The 17,301-nt window shown below is 39.3% G+C and overlaps 15 protein-coding genes and 1 non-coding gene across 16 annotated transcripts; 8 read left to right on the forward strand and 8 right to left on the reverse strand.

Moving 5' to 3' along the window:
- Window positions 1-38: 38 nt before the first annotated feature.
- On the reverse strand, window positions 39-944 carry M896_070180 (uncharacterized protein; the record flags this gene model as incomplete). The annotated part of the gene is made up of 1 exon (XM_014708008.1): window positions 39-944. The coding sequence occupies one exon, from the start codon at window positions 942-944 to the stop codon at window positions 39-41; it is 906 nt and encodes a 301-aa protein (XP_014563494.1).
- A 402-nt stretch (window positions 945-1,346) lies between these two features.
- Window positions 1,347-2,291, forward strand: M896_070190 (uncharacterized protein; the record flags this gene model as incomplete). The annotated part of the gene is made up of 1 exon (XM_014708009.1): window positions 1,347-2,291. One exon carries the CDS (start codon window positions 1,347-1,349, stop codon window positions 2,289-2,291), a length of 945 nt encoding a protein of 314 aa, XP_014563495.1.
- A 123-nt stretch (window positions 2,292-2,414) lies between these two features.
- On the forward strand, window positions 2,415-3,530 carry M896_070200 (GTP-dependent nucleic acid-binding protein EngD; the record flags this gene model as incomplete). The annotated part of the gene is made up of 1 exon (XM_014708010.1): window positions 2,415-3,530. One exon carries the CDS (start codon window positions 2,415-2,417, stop codon window positions 3,528-3,530), a length of 1,116 nt encoding a protein of 371 aa, XP_014563496.1.
- A 151-nt stretch (window positions 3,531-3,681) lies between these two features.
- M896_070210 (uncharacterized protein) lies at window positions 3,682-5,352 on the reverse strand (the record flags this gene model as incomplete). The annotated part of the gene is made up of 1 exon (XM_014708011.1): window positions 3,682-5,352. One exon carries the CDS (start codon window positions 5,350-5,352, stop codon window positions 3,682-3,684), a length of 1,671 nt encoding a protein of 556 aa, XP_014563497.1.
- A 186-nt stretch (window positions 5,353-5,538) lies between these two features.
- M896_070220 (uncharacterized protein) lies at window positions 5,539-5,964 on the forward strand (the record flags this gene model as incomplete). The annotated part of the gene is made up of 1 exon (XM_014708012.1): window positions 5,539-5,964. The coding sequence occupies one exon, from the start codon at window positions 5,539-5,541 to the stop codon at window positions 5,962-5,964; it is 426 nt and encodes a 141-aa protein (XP_014563498.1).
- A 97-nt stretch (window positions 5,965-6,061) lies between these two features.
- On the reverse strand, window positions 6,062-6,410 carry M896_070230 (uncharacterized protein; the record flags this gene model as incomplete). Its single annotated transcript, XM_014708013.1, has 2 exons — window positions 6,062-6,379; window positions 6,408-6,410. 2 exons carry the CDS (start codon window positions 6,408-6,410, stop codon window positions 6,062-6,064), a joined length of 321 nt encoding a protein of 106 aa, XP_014563499.1.
- A 65-nt stretch (window positions 6,411-6,475) lies between these two features.
- M896_070240 (uncharacterized protein) lies at window positions 6,476-6,748 on the forward strand (the record flags this gene model as incomplete). The annotated part of the gene is made up of 1 exon (XM_014708014.1): window positions 6,476-6,748. One exon carries the CDS (start codon window positions 6,476-6,478, stop codon window positions 6,746-6,748), a length of 273 nt encoding a protein of 90 aa, XP_014563500.1.
- Window positions 6,749-6,832: 84 nt separating this feature from the next.
- On the forward strand, window positions 6,833-8,869 carry M896_070250 (uncharacterized protein; the record flags this gene model as incomplete). Its single annotated transcript, XM_014708015.1, has 1 exon — window positions 6,833-8,869. One exon carries the CDS (start codon window positions 6,833-6,835, stop codon window positions 8,867-8,869), a length of 2,037 nt encoding a protein of 678 aa, XP_014563501.1.
- A 220-nt stretch (window positions 8,870-9,089) lies between these two features.
- M896_070260 (TruD-like pseudouridine synthase) lies at window positions 9,090-10,622 on the forward strand (the record flags this gene model as incomplete). The annotated part of the gene is made up of 1 exon (XM_014708016.1): window positions 9,090-10,622. The coding sequence occupies one exon, from the start codon at window positions 9,090-9,092 to the stop codon at window positions 10,620-10,622; it is 1,533 nt and encodes a 510-aa protein (XP_014563502.1).
- Window positions 10,623-10,677: 55 nt separating this feature from the next.
- Window positions 10,678-11,910, reverse strand: M896_070270 (uncharacterized protein; the record flags this gene model as incomplete). The annotated part of the gene is made up of 1 exon (XM_014708017.1): window positions 10,678-11,910. One exon carries the CDS (start codon window positions 11,908-11,910, stop codon window positions 10,678-10,680), a length of 1,233 nt encoding a protein of 410 aa, XP_014563503.1.
- Window positions 11,911-11,957: 47 nt separating this feature from the next.
- Window positions 11,958-13,346, forward strand: M896_070280 (ATP-dependent RNA helicase; the record flags this gene model as incomplete). Its single annotated transcript, XM_014708018.1, has 1 exon — window positions 11,958-13,346. The coding sequence occupies one exon, from the start codon at window positions 11,958-11,960 to the stop codon at window positions 13,344-13,346; it is 1,389 nt and encodes a 462-aa protein (XP_014563504.1).
- A 360-nt stretch (window positions 13,347-13,706) lies between these two features.
- On the forward strand, window positions 13,707-13,778 carry M896_070290. The gene has a single exon. It is a non-coding gene; the product is annotated as a tRNA-Arg (tRNA).
- Window positions 13,737-14,294, reverse strand: M896_070300 (uncharacterized protein; the record flags this gene model as incomplete). The annotated part of the gene is made up of 1 exon (XM_014708019.1): window positions 13,737-14,294. The coding sequence occupies one exon, from the start codon at window positions 14,292-14,294 to the stop codon at window positions 13,737-13,739; it is 558 nt and encodes a 185-aa protein (XP_014563505.1).
- A 76-nt stretch (window positions 14,295-14,370) lies between these two features.
- M896_070310 (HMG domain-containing chromatin-associated) lies at window positions 14,371-14,916 on the reverse strand (the record flags this gene model as incomplete). The annotated part of the gene is made up of 1 exon (XM_014708020.1): window positions 14,371-14,916. One exon carries the CDS (start codon window positions 14,914-14,916, stop codon window positions 14,371-14,373), a length of 546 nt encoding a protein of 181 aa, XP_014563506.1.
- A 233-nt stretch (window positions 14,917-15,149) lies between these two features.
- Window positions 15,150-15,926, reverse strand: M896_070320 (uncharacterized protein; the record flags this gene model as incomplete). Its single annotated transcript, XM_014708021.1, has 1 exon — window positions 15,150-15,926. The coding sequence occupies one exon, from the start codon at window positions 15,924-15,926 to the stop codon at window positions 15,150-15,152; it is 777 nt and encodes a 258-aa protein (XP_014563507.1).
- Window positions 15,927-16,043: 117 nt separating this feature from the next.
- M896_070330 (uncharacterized protein) lies at window positions 16,044-16,988 on the reverse strand (the record flags this gene model as incomplete). The annotated part of the gene is made up of 1 exon (XM_014708022.1): window positions 16,044-16,988. One exon carries the CDS (start codon window positions 16,986-16,988, stop codon window positions 16,044-16,046), a length of 945 nt encoding a protein of 314 aa, XP_014563508.1.
- Window positions 16,989-17,301: the final 313 nt, after the last annotated feature.

A 17,301-nucleotide genomic window follows, 5' to 3' on the forward strand; every position in this document is an offset into this window, starting at 1 on the left:
TATTGTTGTGTATATTACATTATGTCCTTGTTAGTATTTCATTTGCTGTGCATTAAGTTGTATCTTCTTAGGGCCTTAACCTCTGCTTCATTGTCTTCAGTACATGCCTTGTCCCTAGCCTCAGTAATCCGCTGTTTTAGTGCTTTGATTCTCAGTCTGTCAAACAGTAGACCCTCTCTGCCACTATTTGTGCCTTCAGATGGCTTAATTGCATCCCCACGAATTTTCCTTGCTATTTTTTTCTTTATACTCTTCGTACTGTCTTTCATAAGTGTGTATGCTGCCTTAACTAACTCTTCCTCCACTTCCTCAAACTCCCTCTCAAGCATATTCTTGTTGTAATACAGCTTGCACAGCTTCTCAAGCAAATAAAGCTCAGCCCACATCCTTTCAACCTTTTCCTTAGACTGCTCCTCACATTTTCTGCTTCTTCTATTCGGCTTAACTATCCTTCTTCTGAAACATATGTAAGCAGGCGAGTCGAGCTTATCACTCCTGACAAGAATCCTTGATGATGCAATCTCTACAAATTCCCTGTTCTCATTAGACACACACTGATCTCTTGCTATCGTTAAGAGAAGCTCCTGAAGCCTCTCCTTGCTTATCCCCATTTCTCTGCAACATTTCTCATCATTGTCGTTAACAAAATATTCATTAGATGCATCTCCAAACCACTCAACATACTTCTTTGGTACAATATACTTTCCATACTCCTTTCTTGCAGGATTATCAACATCCACTATCACAGGAATCGGAATGTCGCCCTTACCCTCCTCAATGATGCTCTTCAAGTGCACCTCTTTCTCTTCATCAGCCTCCATTCCTGTATCAAGTGCCAATGGTATATACTCCTCGAGAAAAAGACTGTCTGTGCTTCCTGGCTTGTATATCACATATGACTTGCTGTTGTCTATCTTTACATTTCTCTTTCTTTTATAAACCATGGATAATTTTTCAATGCCTATGATTAACACAGATGACTCAATGTTAATTGCTATGATATAATTACATAGAAATATTTGAGCACAACTGATGTTTTGATTGCATAACCTAAGATATAAACATAATCAATGACTAATTTGGATGTTGAGTAAACTTGCCGCTTTATTAATTCGTATTATGCACAGTATTATGCACGTACATGTTGTGATTGCATGTATTCGTAAATTAAATGTTTAGACTTTGCAGATGTTATTGAATACACGTAGAAAGCCGAACCAAATTAAAGAATGCAAATATGAATACTTGAAAACAGATATGCACATGTAAATGCATGTGTGGTATGCATAGACAGCGAGTTTAAGACACAACGAGAGAGCTTGAAATATGCAATCATTTTTTGACCCATGAGTGAATTGGGCATTGGTTGCAAGGAAGAAGATGGTGTTTCAAGTTTTAAGAGGAGTATGAGTAAGATGGCAGCACTGGAGAAAGAGTCTCTTGCAAGGAAAAACATTACAGGGCCTGGAAACCTTGTTTCAATAAGGGTTGACCGAATAGAGGGGAAGATAAAAAGTCCAGAAGGAAACTTTGTGGAGATTAAGAAACGATTGTTTGAGAGTGGAATGGACGATAACAGATGTATGAATGGAATAAGTGTAAAATGCATGGTTGAGAACCTTAATGAAGAAGTGACGTGTAAGAATGAGTTGAGTGATGTATGTGATAGAGAGTTGATGGAGGCGGATACAATAAAAACAAATGGCGTGGAAAATTCGAAAATTGTTGAGGAGTACAAGGCATGCATAAAGGAGGTAATGTGGAGTGAGGAACCCATGTACAAGGAGGAGGGATGTATTGATGATTGTAAAGAGGAGCGTCTTGAGAATGTCAAAAGGAAGCTTCTTGCAGAGCTTGATGATGAGAAGGATGAGACAAGCACGGAGATGGTAAACATGGTGATGCAGTCGAAGGATGTAGTGACTGTAGATGTAATTGAACAGGAAGTGGAATATGTAGATGTTGTGCAGGAAGGTAGTGATAGCGATATAAAGCAGTATGGCATGAACTGCAATGTTCATGTGTGTGATGCACACTATAAGATTTCTGACCTCTCTCGAGGTAGCAGGTCATCTTCTCAGGCATCCATCTGTACAAACGATATACAAGAGCAGGAAGGAAGTTATGAAGGTGATCATAACAAAAGTGAATTCACAGAAACAGAGAAAGACACCCTGGATGGGTTTGTGGTGTATCAGGATCCTGATGAGAAGCCAGAGGAGAAAGGATGGTTTTCAAGGCTTTTTGCATCTGTATTCTCTATGTGCTGTTTTCAAGACCGATCGGAATAAATAGTTGTATGATTTGCTATTGTTTTGTAATTGCAATTATATGTGATGCTGACTTTAGAGCAGAGTTTATGCATTGAATTGAAGTTAGTGAGTGTAGATATTGAGTTGAAAATGAATCCCCAAATGGATGAGAAGAAGGTTGTGCTATTTGCAAGATCTTCTAAGTCACACAACCTGAGTATGGGTATAGTGGGGCTTCCGAATGCAGGAAAGTCCACGCTGTTCAACTTTTTGACAAAGAGTACAGTGCCTGCAGAGAACTATCCGTTCTGTACAATTGATCCATCTGAGGGGCGAGTTGAGATTGAGGATGAAAGGATGGACTTTCTTGTGGAGAAGTATAAACCACAGAATGTAAAGAAGGCGTATTTGAGCATTACGGACATAGCAGGACTTGTGAAGGGAGCAAGTATAGGACTTGGATTAGGGAATCATTTTCTTGACCATATCAGAAATGTAGATGGGATATTCCATGTAGTGAGGTGCTTTGAGGATCCGAATGTAGCGCATTTTGAAGACACAGTGTATCCCATACGAGACATCGACACAGTGAATGAAGAACTCCGACTGAAGGATCTTGAAACGCTATCGAAGCATGCAGAGAAGATGCAGAAGGAGATTCGGGCGAAAACTCTTGACAAGAAGCTCAAGGACCAGGTATTGTTGGTTGACAGGCTACTTGAAATACTGAAGGTTGAATGGGTAAATCAGCACACGTTCAAAGATGACGAGATTGCATACATCAGCACGCTGAATCTACTCACAGTTAAGAATGTTGTGTATCTTGCAAACATCAGCGACGAGGACTATGAGCAGCGCCGTTTAAACAAGCATGTACGGGCAGTTATCAAGAAGTATGGGGCTGATGTTATTGTTTTCAGTGCAGCGTATGAAAGCAGAAGCGAATCTAGGGTATTTTTGGAAAAGGTTATCAAGAAAGGATATGAGCTGTTAAACCTGATTAACTTCTTCACAGTTGGGCATGATGAAGTAAAGAGCTGGATCATAAGAAGAGGAAGCAGTGCACCATGTGCTGGAGGTGTGATTCACTCTGACTTCAAGAACTACTTTATTATGGCAGAAGTGATGTCTTTTGAAGATTTCAAAGAGTACGGGAGTGAAGTAGAAGTAAAGAAGGCTGGAAAGTATTATCAACGGGGAAAAGCTTACATTGTAAATGATGGGGACATCATCCTGTTCAAAAACAATCCTCCGAAGTCTGGAAGTAAGAAGAAGTGAATGCATAATTCATTAGGTGTTTCAGTGAAGGCCGGAATCAGAGTATTATGAGAATAAGAGAATTGTGAATGTGCCTGAGAGTAAAGCTAAGAAATAAACTGTTTTTGGTTGAAATTAAATAGAGAGTTTATTTTGAGTTTTCTATATACATTCAGAAGAAGTAGAACTCAAAGTCATCGGCCTCCTTCTCTTTTGGGATTTCATGTGGTTGTTGGTCTTCTGGGTTTGCATCCTGCCTATCGTCTATTTTTGCAAGAATTTCTTGGAGCCTTTCAATCAGTTCGTTTTTCTTACCTGAATAGTTCAGTCCAAATTCCTTCATTAATCCCTTGAGTTGTTGGACAGTGACATTGTTGAAGTCAAGCTCGCTTACTGAGTTCTTGAAGTTTTGAATGACTTCCTTGAAATCATTGGGAGACGCCTTGTTTGAGTTTAGAAACAGTGGGAATGACGAATTGCCATTGTCCTTTTCAGCTGACGCTCTTCGGAGTCCTCCAAGATACATTCTCTGGCTGTCTTCCATTCCCTGAACAAAGTCAACACTTGAGTATTTCGATGGATGCACAATGCTTGGATAGAATGTCTGGTTTGTTTTTATGTATTGCCACATCAAGGGATTGTTTCTTCGCTTTTTCCTGTTCATCCAGGCACTTCCTTGCATTGATGAGTCTATGTATTGCTGTTGCCCATATTCCATAAGTGAGTAATCTGGATGGCTGAGTGCTGCATCGCCATTAAATGCTGGATGCATTAGTCTTGTATCTTGAGTCATGTCAATGGAGTTTATAGAGTGCCGATTGCCTTGATCTGTACCATTCATAAACATTTGTGGATGCTGATGATGTCGATACCTTGGATCCTGAGACAAATTTTCATGTCGATGCATACCAAAGGGATTAGTAGGTAATGGAGAATGAGAAGATCTATCACTACTTGTGTTTCTGTAATAATACTCCATGTCTTCTTTAGGCACAGACATTCCTGTTCTTTTCCATGGTGTATTTGTGTTCATGCTCATCCGATCATTATACCGTCCCTGTGTTGAGTATCCATGGTCATGATCAAAGTCTGGTTGATGAGGGAAAAAAGGTTCTTTTCTATTATCACTCCAAGTAGAACATAGTGGAAACCCTCCTCCTTTGTGATTGTGACTATTTGCATATCCAAAACCATTTTTTGGATAATAAGACCGTTGAAATGCCTGTGAAGGGATATTTTCCATGGGAATATAGCTTTCAATACGATTCGGTTCTGCTTTTACATTCCTATCAGGCTGTGCATAAAATCCATTGTGGTTCTCATTCATGGGATTGAATTTATCAAACAAATATGCAGGTTGCATTCCATTCATCATGCTGTTATCCAGACATTGGCTTTTGCTACTATTTATGCAATTGTCAGCTGTGCTTTGGTTTATAGCATCTATCAAGAACCCATCTTTAACTGCTATATCAGCCCCACTTCTTGTGTCATGCATGCCCATGGTTCCTATTCTTTTGGCTTCGGATACATCGTATGCAAAGAGACCATCATCTGCAGAAAATGGTTTGTGTGTTTCATATGCGTTCTTCAGATCTGTAAGCTGATTGTTATACGAACTATTTGAATTGCTCGAATGAAAGTATCCATCAAATGCAGATTCTGGCATGCTCGTTGATCCGTCCATAGAAGTAAAGTTGACTTTCTTCATAAACTCAATCAGGTCCTGATTATTATCTTGGTCTTGGAAGCCATTGGCATTCAGGAAAGACTCCGTGTCTCGTTTCCGAGGCCTTCCTCTCGATGGTATTTCTATTGGCCTTCCATTCTCATCTTCATCCATCCTGATTTTCCGGCTTTGTCTTTTCGCTTTTATATGTTTTGGATCTTCAGTTTCATTTCGAACAAATTGAATCCTGCTCTTTGCGTTACACATCTAAAACATGCACTGCTTATTCACAAGCAATTTCATTACACTTCATAAACACCTGATACACATATATAATGCTGCTGTGTTTATTTATTCCGAATGTCCATAGATCATAATAATAGGTTATACATGCTTCTGGAGCTTGACAGAATAAAGCAAGCCTCAATTCCCCACACATATGCATTTCCCATGAATGCGCTTGAGCTTTCCTGCATAGTATTCAAGGGGCGATCGCATGTGCTGTTCAAGATGTCAAAGGCACGTGCTGAAGATGAATGGAATGTCGAGGGTTTAGAACATGATATGTTTGAGCGCACGCCTCTAACATCCAAAGATGCACACAAGGTCCTGAAGTCTGTATCAGAATCGCTTAAGCAGCCCAGCTACATAGATCAAACCATTAACCAAGACAAATTCAAAGAACCAAGCGCATTCCATCTGAATGGCATTAATAACAGAGCACGTAACATACAGGCCGTGTTCAGCTTCATACAAGATAAATGCGCCAAATCCAACCATCAATAGGTACAATTTGATCGTAAATATCAGTCTTAGTGTAAAGCTTTCGCTCTACACTGGACCCATATGACAATAAATACATAATGTAAAGAAAAGTGTTTAATCATGCCAATCCCTTCTCCCTCAGTATCTCATCCTCGATTCGCTTGGCGAGTTTCTGCTTGAACCTGTCAAAGTCATTTGTGGTGTCCTTAACACAAATATCATCAGGAATCAGTTTCCCTATCTCTTCCGCTGAGAGTCCGTTGATATCAAGCACCTCTTCCTCAAGATGCAGTTTGTTCGTTGCACACACCTCTCGCACACCGTCCTTTCTCTGCAAAAGCACAAATGTCTTGTCGATAATACCGACGATTATTGCATATGTGTTCCTCATTTCCTTAATCTCTGGTGTGATGATTCTTCCAAGTCTTATTGTTCTCTTAAATTAGCGCATTGAATTCACATACCATTTTATATTAAGGGCAAAATTTGCCTTGCATTAAGTGTACAATTGCAATTCATGCATCCTTGCATAATGAGAACCACAGAGCTACAAAATGAAATCAACCACCTTGTGTTTATGTATTTCACATCGATTGGCGTTATCCAAAGAGATTCAGGGCAAAGTGACATCTGTGTCAAGATGAATGACCTTATAGGAGAAATCAGAAGATGCAGGGAGAAGATTAGAGAGCTGATGTGTGAACACACAGTTGAAGAGCATATCCGAGATGATTATAGCAAGATTATAGCTGATGGTAAGGATTTTGTCGAGGATGGAATGTGTTTTCTTGATGCGATTATGTAATCATGACATTATTACACTGCACAAAAGGGATTGTGTGATGGTATGCGCCCTGTTAAGATTGGTTGTTTTTTGGCGGCCCTTAAAATGATTATTAAAGTTCCTCATGGAAATGGAGAATGTTTTGACTTTGATACGGATAATCTGCCACTGGGCGCGCGTTTTGACCGACTCCTTGAGACTTTGAGGAGCAGTGATGTTCAGTTGATGGTACATTATGCAATTGCTCATGGATACAAAAAGCACCCAAAGCTTGCAATGAAGATTATTGAGCAAGTAATAGAGAAGGGAATGGATACAGGACGTACAAGCTTACTGATGCTGCTTGCATGTAAACTACAGGCTGGGGCTGATGGGATTGATGTAGTGCAGAGGATTGGGGGACTTGAATCGACAACCTTTGATATTTTGAAAGGATTTGCATCACTGAAACGAAAGAGCTACGATGCAGCGCTTTTTCTGTTCAGAAAAGCAGGATTCCAGCTAGGAGTGGAAATATGTAATTACTATACAGGCAACTATCTGGAGGCAAAGAAGTCGATGAATAAAGTAATAAGGGGGTATTGCATTGTGAAGGAAGCAAGGGATGTGAAAGAGATATGCAAGGCAACTGTACTACTTGAGTCTGAGGGGATAAGAAATGCTTTGTACAGGCTTAATGCATCTGATGAATATGATGATGAGACAAATACGGATGTGATGATTAGACAGGCAGAAGAGCTTGTAGAAAAAGGTGATTTTGTAAAAGCCAAGGATTTAATTGATAGAATTCCTAGGAATGCAGAAAGTCTTTATCTCCGAGGGAAGATTGAGCATATTTCTGGATCTACTGAAAATGCAAAAAGGTGGTATATGGAAAGCCTTGAGTGTGATAAGTTGTTTATTAAGAGCGAGTATAATCTGCAAAGGATTCTGCAGCAGAAGATGAGGGATGTGAGCTATCCATCCAAGGAGTTCAGTGATTTCAAGGTGTATATGCAGATTAAAAATGGAGTGAATGATGTGAACCTGAATGGATGTAGCGATGAGTTCCGTGATGTGATTTCGGCTGTGCTAGGGGGGAGAAGAAAGACGGATGTAGGACTTAGAAGATATATGAAGCTTATTGGGAATTGTTGGATTGAAAATTTTGTTGTAATGAATAACATTGGATACTTTATGTGCAGAGGCATTAGGCCTTTTGATAGGCATAAGGAGAATGAGGAGGATGGAAGCGATAAGTTTTTAGTGGGATCAATTGGAGAGAATTGCAGCACTGAGCAAGAAGGGCTTGTAAGTGAAGGTGTGAAGTATTTAGAGATGGCATTGGACGTGTGTCCTGATCAGTATAGAGAGGCGATAAAGTATAATATTGGATATGCAACAGAAGATAAGCAAATGCTTAGGGAATGCACGATCAAAGAAGCCGAACTTGTTCTTTCAGTTGCAGGCGATGGGATAGAGCATGCTTCTGAAGAGCTTGAGCTGATGGGATATCATCACATGCAGAGAAAGGAATTTAAGCTAGCGAAGAAAATTCTACAAAGAATGGATACTGTTTATAGCAGCATTGCTTTAGGGAACATGTGTATAAGAAGTTTTATCAAAGATAATAATGAGTCGGCATTAGAGAATGCAATGGATGCGTTTTCTAAAGGATTGAGATCCTATTACTGTGGAAATGGAGTGGGGATATGTCTTGCACTGAGTGGAAGATACGAGGAAGCAGCACAGATATTTCGAGAGGTAGTAGTTGATTGGAAAGGGGGATATGTGAATTTAGGGAATATCATGGTGTGTATGAAAAGATATAAAGAGGCAATGGAGGCGTTTTTGAATGTATCATCGATGAGATACTCACGAAGGATGTTGGGGATGTTGTGTAGAGTAGTGGATACGATTGAGAGTTATATGGCATGCATGAATGAGGGGCTGAGTGATATTAAGGGAAGGTTGTTTGAACTTTTAGTGCTTGAAGAGAGATTAGAAGAAGCAGAGCAATTGGATGTAGATGATGCGGAGCTGCTTAATATGTACAATCGGAAGAAAGAGGAGGTGAAGGAAAGAGGAATGGACTTGAAGAGAAAGAGGAACGAGATTAACGAGTATAGAAAAAGGCGGAATGCAAGTTATAATAAAGAATGATGTTTTTTGTCTTTAATGCGGTGATTATAGGTTAGTTAGTATTAGTGTAGTTTGAGTAATAGCTAGCGTATTTAGTGTGTGATGGATTAAAGTAAGTAAGTAAGAATAGGTAAATTATTATTTTAAATTGATCTGCTTTATGCAAGATATCAAATTGACAAAAGGATCAGTTGACAAAAAGATCAATTCACACAAAGATTACTATGCATATAGAACCCTGATGGCAGAGGAATGTGAGATGATAGGAGTAAAGAAGTTTTTTGGAAGTCATATTGAAGAGAACAACTGTGTGCTAAAAAAGACAGCATTTGATTTTGTAGTACAGGAAATAACAGAGTCTAAAGTTTGTGGAGTATCACCTATTGTTAATTATGATAAGTATATGGATGGAAAGATGATGGTAGAGTACATTGGGCAGGAGGAATGCGAGAGAGCGAAGCGAACTGAAATGCACAAGATATTGAAATACTATCCATTTGTAAAGGCAAAAACGATTGATGGAAGGATATGCATTGAAGAGACCGATATTGATTTCTACTCATTTGTTATGCAGAAAGTAATGTTCAATACGATTGATGCAGGGAAGTGGATATGCAGAAGACTTGGAGTCCTGTCTACGCTGTTTCAGTTCGCAGGCAATAAAGATAAGAGGGCTGTTACATTCCAGGAAGTGACAGTCAAGTGTTCTTTTATGAAGCTTTATGAACTTGCTGTTGAATTGAATAAAGGTTCAAATGTGATGGGATGGGAAGAGTATATTGAGCAAGGTCATACTAATGAAAGCATTGAAGAGAGTAACAAAAAAATGGAAACAGAAATGCTAATTTATTCGAAGAAAAGTGTAGAGGAGAAAGAATGCTTTACTGAGTCAAACAAGATGTGTAATGAAACAGAGGGAAAATATACCAAATGTAATGGAAATACTGAGGATGGCGATATATCTATGAATGTGAATGAAGTAACTAAAGACGAAGATAATGGTATGAATACAGATTGTGATGAAAGACTGAAATCATCAATAAAGATATTTGACATCCGAAAGTCTTGTTCCAAGAAGATGGGTGATTTGAATGGAAATAGATTTAGTGTAGTTGTGAGGGGGTTTACAGATAAAAATGTAGTTAAAAGACTTGAAGAGGGATTTTTGAATTATTTTGGACAACAGAGATTTGGAAATAAACTGATGAACCATGTCATAGGACAGTACATTCTGGAGAAGAAGTATGATGAAGCGGTTGATGAGATAATGAAGTGCGGAAGGTGCCATGAGATGTACACCTCAGGAAGATATGAGGAGGCGATGAGTATTGGAGACAGCACTGAGAAATACATTTTGAAATCTAAGGCAAAAGGAATGAAGGCAAAGGACATAGTATTTGGAATGAGGCGAGAACTAAGAATGTTGTATCTTCACTCGTGTCAGAGCAGAAAGTTTAATGATGCTATAAACGAAAGAATAGAAAAGGGCAAGAGCGTTTTGAAAGGCGATTTGGTATTGGTGGGCGATGATGTTATAGAAGTGCACAATCCTGAAGACTTCAAGATTACAGATGTGGTTTTAAGGCTTGAGAAGATGGATAACAAGCTACTGAAGGGAGGATTTAGGAAGATGGTTGAGACTGCATATAATGTTGGCGTTGATGATTGTGAGGAAGGCATTGTGATAAAGTTTTGCCTCAAGAGCTCTTGTTATGCAACTATGGCGCTTAGGGAAGTTATTGGAAACTCAGTGATGAATCGTGTAAAAATATAACAAAAAGCGCATAACCGTTGATACACAGAATGAATAAATACTCTATGGTTGAATTCTAGAGTTTATTTTTAGATAGCTTACTGATTTTTTGGAGCATTAGAATCTTTATGTACTTTATATTTTGCTTCAGTATGTTTTTTTCGGCATTACAGTGTTTTTTGTGATACTTGTGAATGTCTTTGCATTCGAAGAGGAGTTTCCTCAGGCCATTTATCTTTATATTCAATGTAAGATAGTTTAGCCATGTGATTTTGAACACCAGCGATTTTACACCGTTCTGAAAGCTTTGGTGTGTGTACTGGTGGTTTCTTGCTGCTTTTTCACGCTCTTCAATGCCATCCGAATGCTGTTTTTTGAATGCCGAGTCGTAGTCCTTGAGGATGACTTCCTTGAGATTGCGATTGGCATTTATGACATCGAAGTCTCGCCGATACATCATTATATAGACATACAAAAATACGCATATTTCAATCTCAGGTATATGAATTGTTTTAGTGTAGTCAGATGCATAGAAGAATATTTTAAATTTGCTTATAAGGTCCTTGGTAATACTCAGAAGAATGACTTCGCATATCCTTCGAAGGTATGCAAGCATCATCTTGTAGTCTCTCCTCAGATCCATTCTGAAGCAAACTTTATTTCTTTCAAGAACTGCATCTGGAATCCCAGATTCGTTTTTGAACAGCAACAGATCCTTCTTTATTGCATAGTTTCTTAATTCGGTGCCTGCCTGCCCGAAGTATCCCAGAATCATGCTTATAGTATTCAAGCCAAACCCAGATGCTTGAAGGCCCATTTTGAGCCTCTTGTTTATTTTAAGTGCGTTGGCCTTTTCATCTATGCGTTTTTTGTATGGATATGCCTCCATTGCAATGTAGTAGTCCAGGTATAAGTATGTCTGGCTTTTTGCCTCAGCCTCTATTCTTTTTGAATAGTATGTGAGCGCTCTGAGCGTTTGAATTGTAATATATGACTTATCAAGCTTCTTTTCATGCTTTTCCATTATGAAGTTGAGAAATATGTCGAAGTATTTTGACGACTGAATGCCCAGGTATATCCTGATATCTTCGAACATATAGTAGAAGAGCAGTAGATATGTGTAGTCTGTGCCATATGTACTTTTGATGATTGAAACGGGATCTAGAATGTCCTTTGCTATTTTTTCAGTAGTTGTCTGCACTGCTTCGTTTTCAACCTCTATTTTGTTTTCTAAGATGTGCCCTTCTGGACATACGTATGTGGTATCTGTCAGAGTGAGTTCTAAACCACATGCGTCACATACCAGCATGGGAATGCAACCAAAGCGGATTTTTATGTTTGTGTGCTGAACAACCCATGGGTGGCAAAGAAGGAAAAATCAAGGGCGGGTCGTTTAAAACCATGAATCTTGATTACAGGCTGCTGCGCAACATTTTCCACGAGAATCCCACGCCTATACAGAGGAAGACAATTCCAATGATTCTTGAGAAGAGAAGCTTGATGGGTATAGGACGGACGGGAAGTGGAAAGACTTTGTGTTATTTGATTCCTGCAATACAACGAGCTATTGATGGAGAAAAGACACTTGTGGTTGTGCCCACGAAGGAGCTCTTAGAGCAGGTGAGTAAAGCAATGAAGAAGTTGGCAAGAGGAGTGATGGAAGCGGATCAGATGATTGAGATAAGCACACCAGGAAGTATTGAGAATGTGGATGTTAATATGCTCGTTGTGGACGAAATAGACAGGATTCTGGAGGAGCCGAATCTTAGGAGAGTATTTGTGGATTTAAATGAAAGGCTAATGTGCCAGAAAGCCTTTTTTAGTGCAACGCTTCCAAATCATGCATTGGATATAAAAATAGTTGAAATAGAGACGAAGATCAACGATACAATCAAGCACATGTTTTTCTATGTGTCCAGTGAGAGTAAGGAAGCAGCATTACTGAACGTTCTTGACAAGTTTAAAAAGACTGTGGTGTTTGTATCAACAAAGTATGGGGTTGAACTACTTCTTGAGATTCTGAACAAGAATGGATTTGAGTCCCGAGGGATATACTCGTCTATGGATGACGAGGCAAGAGCAATTAACTTTCGCAAATTCAATACATCACGATCTGGGGTTCTTGTTGTTACTGATGTGGCTGCAAGAGGACTGGACATTCCTCTACTTGATACCGTAGTGAACTACGACCTGTGTGATGAAAGAACGTTTTTACACAGAGTTGGACGTGTACGAGGACTTGGGGTGCAGTACAGTTTTGTTACATACACTGATATTTTTCACTTCTTCAACATACAAGAGACGTATCTTCCAGACGTGGAGATAGGTACGATTCCACAAGAGCATCTTGATGGATATACTCTTGATGGGTTTGAAGATCTGAGGGCATCAGCATCCAAAGGATATCAGAAGTGCCTTGAGTTCCGTAGGAAAGTGAGTGTTCCAGTGGAATATAAAGACAAGATCATGCAATTCAAGACTCATTCGGTCTTTGAACACAAGGAGATGCTTGTGGATCAACTGAAAAAGATGTATGGGGAAAAGAAGAAGGAGAGGCGTGAGAACAAAGTGGTGGAAAACAAGGAATATAGAGACCAGACATTTATTCCGTATGGTAGGAGGGATACACGAATACATACGTCTGCTTTTGGGGTTGCCAAGGATGATTACATTATTGAGAGGAAAGAGAAGTATTCATTTTCAATGGCAAGAAAAAGATTCAAGCATAAAAAGCAAGAAAAATAAACTAAGTTAATTACTATTTTATGTATTGCATTCCAGGCTTTATTCTGTTGAATTGTGATTCTATTGTATTTTGATTATAGATAAGAGCATGAGCATCTGTAAATCATAAATCGGTTGTGTTGCTATAGTGAACTGTAATCGAGTTGTTACTGCTATAATGAATTCCAGATCGAGCAATGTACTGAACTGTAACCAAACATTATGTAAGGATACATTTGATGAGTCACGACCAGACATTATGTTAAGGATACATCTCATAAATCCATAGTTTATGCATAAATATTTTCTCAACATATACCATGCTATTTCAAACGAATGTAAGTCGGCTTTCAATGCGAACCTAAAATAATTGATTTGAGAGACTTCATAGTTCAATGGTAGAACGTCGGTCTACGGAACCGAAGGTTGGGGGTTCGAGCCCCCCTGGAGTCGCTTGTGCGTTTTGCTACTCTTCTTATGCTTGCTTGTCTGTTCCATCAACCTTAATGAAGCACATTTCCTGTATTTGTCCTTTACTTCTTCATTAAAACCATTCCACATCACTGAGAACATAACAGCATTCTCCTCTGCCGATGCTTCAATGTCTCCACATACATCAAATACATCTTCTAGATAACACATATATCCAGTGATCTTCCAATCCTTAAATGCTTCACTCTCAAATGCTTTAATTACTTCTTCATCTTCACACAGCTTGCATTCCTTACATTTCTTTGCGCTCAGTTTGTTTTTGCTCATCTCCTCCTTACACTTTGCAACATAAACACTACGCTCTCCATCCGTCATCTCCTTCCATCTTTTAACAACCAAATGCGCTGCCTCAACCAAATTCATACTCCCAACCCCATTCTTCATCATATATTCTTTGAAAAAAACAGAATACGGCGTTGCTGACCTTCTACTCATACGAAGCACCCGTCTTGAATGCGCTTGTCTGCATTTCTTCATCTCAAGGGCTCATTTAATTTCTAAAACAACTCCACATCTCAAAATCAAACCATAAATAGAACCGCTTTAATAAAGATCATTCTTCGACTATCCCCACCTTCATATTCTTCTCATCGGCAATCTTCTTGTAGACTTCCTTCTCCTCTGTGCTCAACTCTTTCCATCTTTTTGCAACAGCAGAAGTTGTATCAGTCATCGAAAACCCGGGATTCTCTTCAGAAATCGTTTTTCGTATCTCCTTGAAAAATTCATTGTATCCCGTAACCTTCTTCGTACCTTTCTTTTTCTTCTTTCCTGAATCCGTCTCCTTCACCTTCTCAAGATACTCCTGGTACTGATCGCTCTTCTTATACTCATCCATCGCAACATAGTAATGCTCCCTCTCCTTGTTCGAAATGTCGTTGTAATTGTTCCTCTGCTCTTCGCTCAAATTCTTCCACATCTCAGAGATAATCTTTCCTTGCTCTGCTACTGGCATCTTTCTCAAATCCTCATTCTTGTTCCTCTGTTCCTGTCCAAAAATTAAATACCCTGACATCGGCTTCTTTGGTGCATTCACATCCTTGCATTTCTTCTGCATCCCAGTCTGACTTCTTGAACTCTTGCTCTTATTGGCTACCATTGCAAATATGGGTGCAGAAATCATTTATAAAATTTTATTCCAAGGCATATTCTGATCATGCATCATAAACCATACCAATCACCCGCCAACACCATCCATACTTATATTACATCACAAACATACCGAAATACTTCAATCACTTACAAGCATCTCATCTGCTGCCACACTTTACATACACTCTTACTTTCTAGAAGCTAATGTTTAATAACAAATACTGTCCAAAACAGGCAACTTTACAAAATATCATTCTCGGGTTGCAACCTTGAAAGAATAATCTCAAGAAGCATCTTCACCTCCCTGCTCATTGCATGCGTAAGCATATACTCATTTATGGCATTCATAGCCTTGTCTCCCCCTTCCTCAATTGCTTTACATAACTTTTCTTCATCACCACTCACTTGTAAATCTGTAGGCACTCCTTCAATCATTTGACAAAGAAACGCACAGAACAGATCCATGTTCCCATTCAATTTAATGTATATCTTTGAGGCCTCTCCATATCTCTTAAGCTCTATACAAGTCTCTGCAACATCTTTCATCGCTTTTATTCGATGATGTTTCCATCCACTCCCACTATAGCATTCTACAACCTTTGTCAAGTAGGTATATGCTGCTTCTATCTCATTCTCACTCTTCAATAGACTCGATATCCTCTGGAAGCATATTGCTGCCAAACTATCTCTTCCGTATCTCTTCGAATACTCTCCAGACTTCGTGTATGCATCCACTGCCTTGCGTTTATTAGTCTGCTCACATGTCTCTCCTATCTTTTCATAAACTTGTGATGCTAGATATTTACTGTACTCTCCATCATCCATCTCATGTGTCTTTGCTGCCTCCTCATAATACTCAACTTTCTTCTCAACATCATCCTCAGAATTTCCTAGCTGCATAAATATCTCTGCAGATGCATAGTAATCAGGATGATAGAACAAACTAAACGGAAAGCTCCGCTTCTTTCTCAATCTCTCGGCTTCCTTTACCTTTCTTTCCTTCAATTCCACATCCATGGGCATCCACATATCTTTTTTTTAAATCTCACATCTACATCATTAGTATGCATCTTACCAACAATCAAACACTATATTAATCGCATCTTATTCATTTTATTTAATAAATACCTCAGTCTATTCTGTATCTTGCTCGTTCATCAGTTCAGGTACAAGTGGTTTTCTACTGATGTTGTATATCATTATCCCTGCAATACTTACAACCAGCCCTGCATAGTTCAAGTTGCTCAAAATAATATCTTTGTGTATGATTGCGTACATCACAATCATCAACTCCTTGGCTATCCCTGCAATACTCAGGAACACAACACTTGTCTCAGAGACGAGCGCAAACTCAGCACAAAGCAGCATGAAGGATAAAATCCCACACAGCGAGATATATCCAAAGTTCCTCAGCGCTGCTTCTAGCGTGTTGAAAAACCTTGAGTTTGCCATTTCTGACAATCCCTCTGCATACAGCGAAATCATCAGCAGCAGAAAAGATATAGGTAAGCATAAATCCCTCATTGTAACAAAAATACCTTCCTGCCTTACAGATCTGATTCTGATCATGTATTGTACAAATGCCCAGCGGAACCCAGCCATGAACGATGCAAGCAATATCGTCCAAAAACCAACAATGTCAAAGCTCGTATTCTTTATAGAAGTCAGGAAAACACCTACTCCGATCGTGAATACAGTCAAGAAGAATGTTATTGACGGCTTTTCAATACCAAACGCAAATCCAAAAAGAAGGATAAACACCGGAGAAGACGACTTCACCATTGTGTAAAATGCCAGTGTTGTAAACCTTAGTGAAATAGATGACAGCCCGATATCTGTTGCACCTGCTATTGCACACGGAAAAGATCCAAAGTAGCTTGGCTTCGGTGCCTTTTCTTTCTGCAGTCTCAGCACTGCAGATGCACCCAAGAAGTGAATAAGATTCTGTACGGAAGCCTTAAACAACGGAAATCTAAAGTTGTATGTCTTTCTTGAGAGCAAGAATGATGTCAAGTATCCTAGGCTGAGCGACAGCACGTAATACATAAGCACTAGCCAGAGCACCTTGAGTTTGCCCATTGATCTGTTTTGTGCCTGGCATGCCCTTTTTGTTTTGCTTGTGTTTCAAGAGCGGTCGCCTGCTGATTGGATCGATATAAATGTATAAATATAATTTTGGCATGGCACCCCACCTCTCAAGCCAATCGGCTTTGATCAAGTGTAGTATCTGTTCTTGCCAGTGTAAGAGCTGGCAGTATCCACCAAGGATACATGTTTTGAATTTTTGGATGTGCCTAGGGGCGATGGAGGACAGGCGCTTGCGTGTGGGCTCTTGAGTTTCTGAAGCATTTGCCATTGATTGGAAGCAATCAGTCTTGGCGCTTTTTTCTAT

Source organism: Ordospora colligata, assembly GCF_000803265.1.
Source record: "Ordospora colligata OC4 chromosome Unknown contig_07, whole genome shotgun sequence".
Classification (NCBI taxonomy): Eukaryota; Fungi; Microsporidia; family Ordosporidae; genus Ordospora; species Ordospora colligata.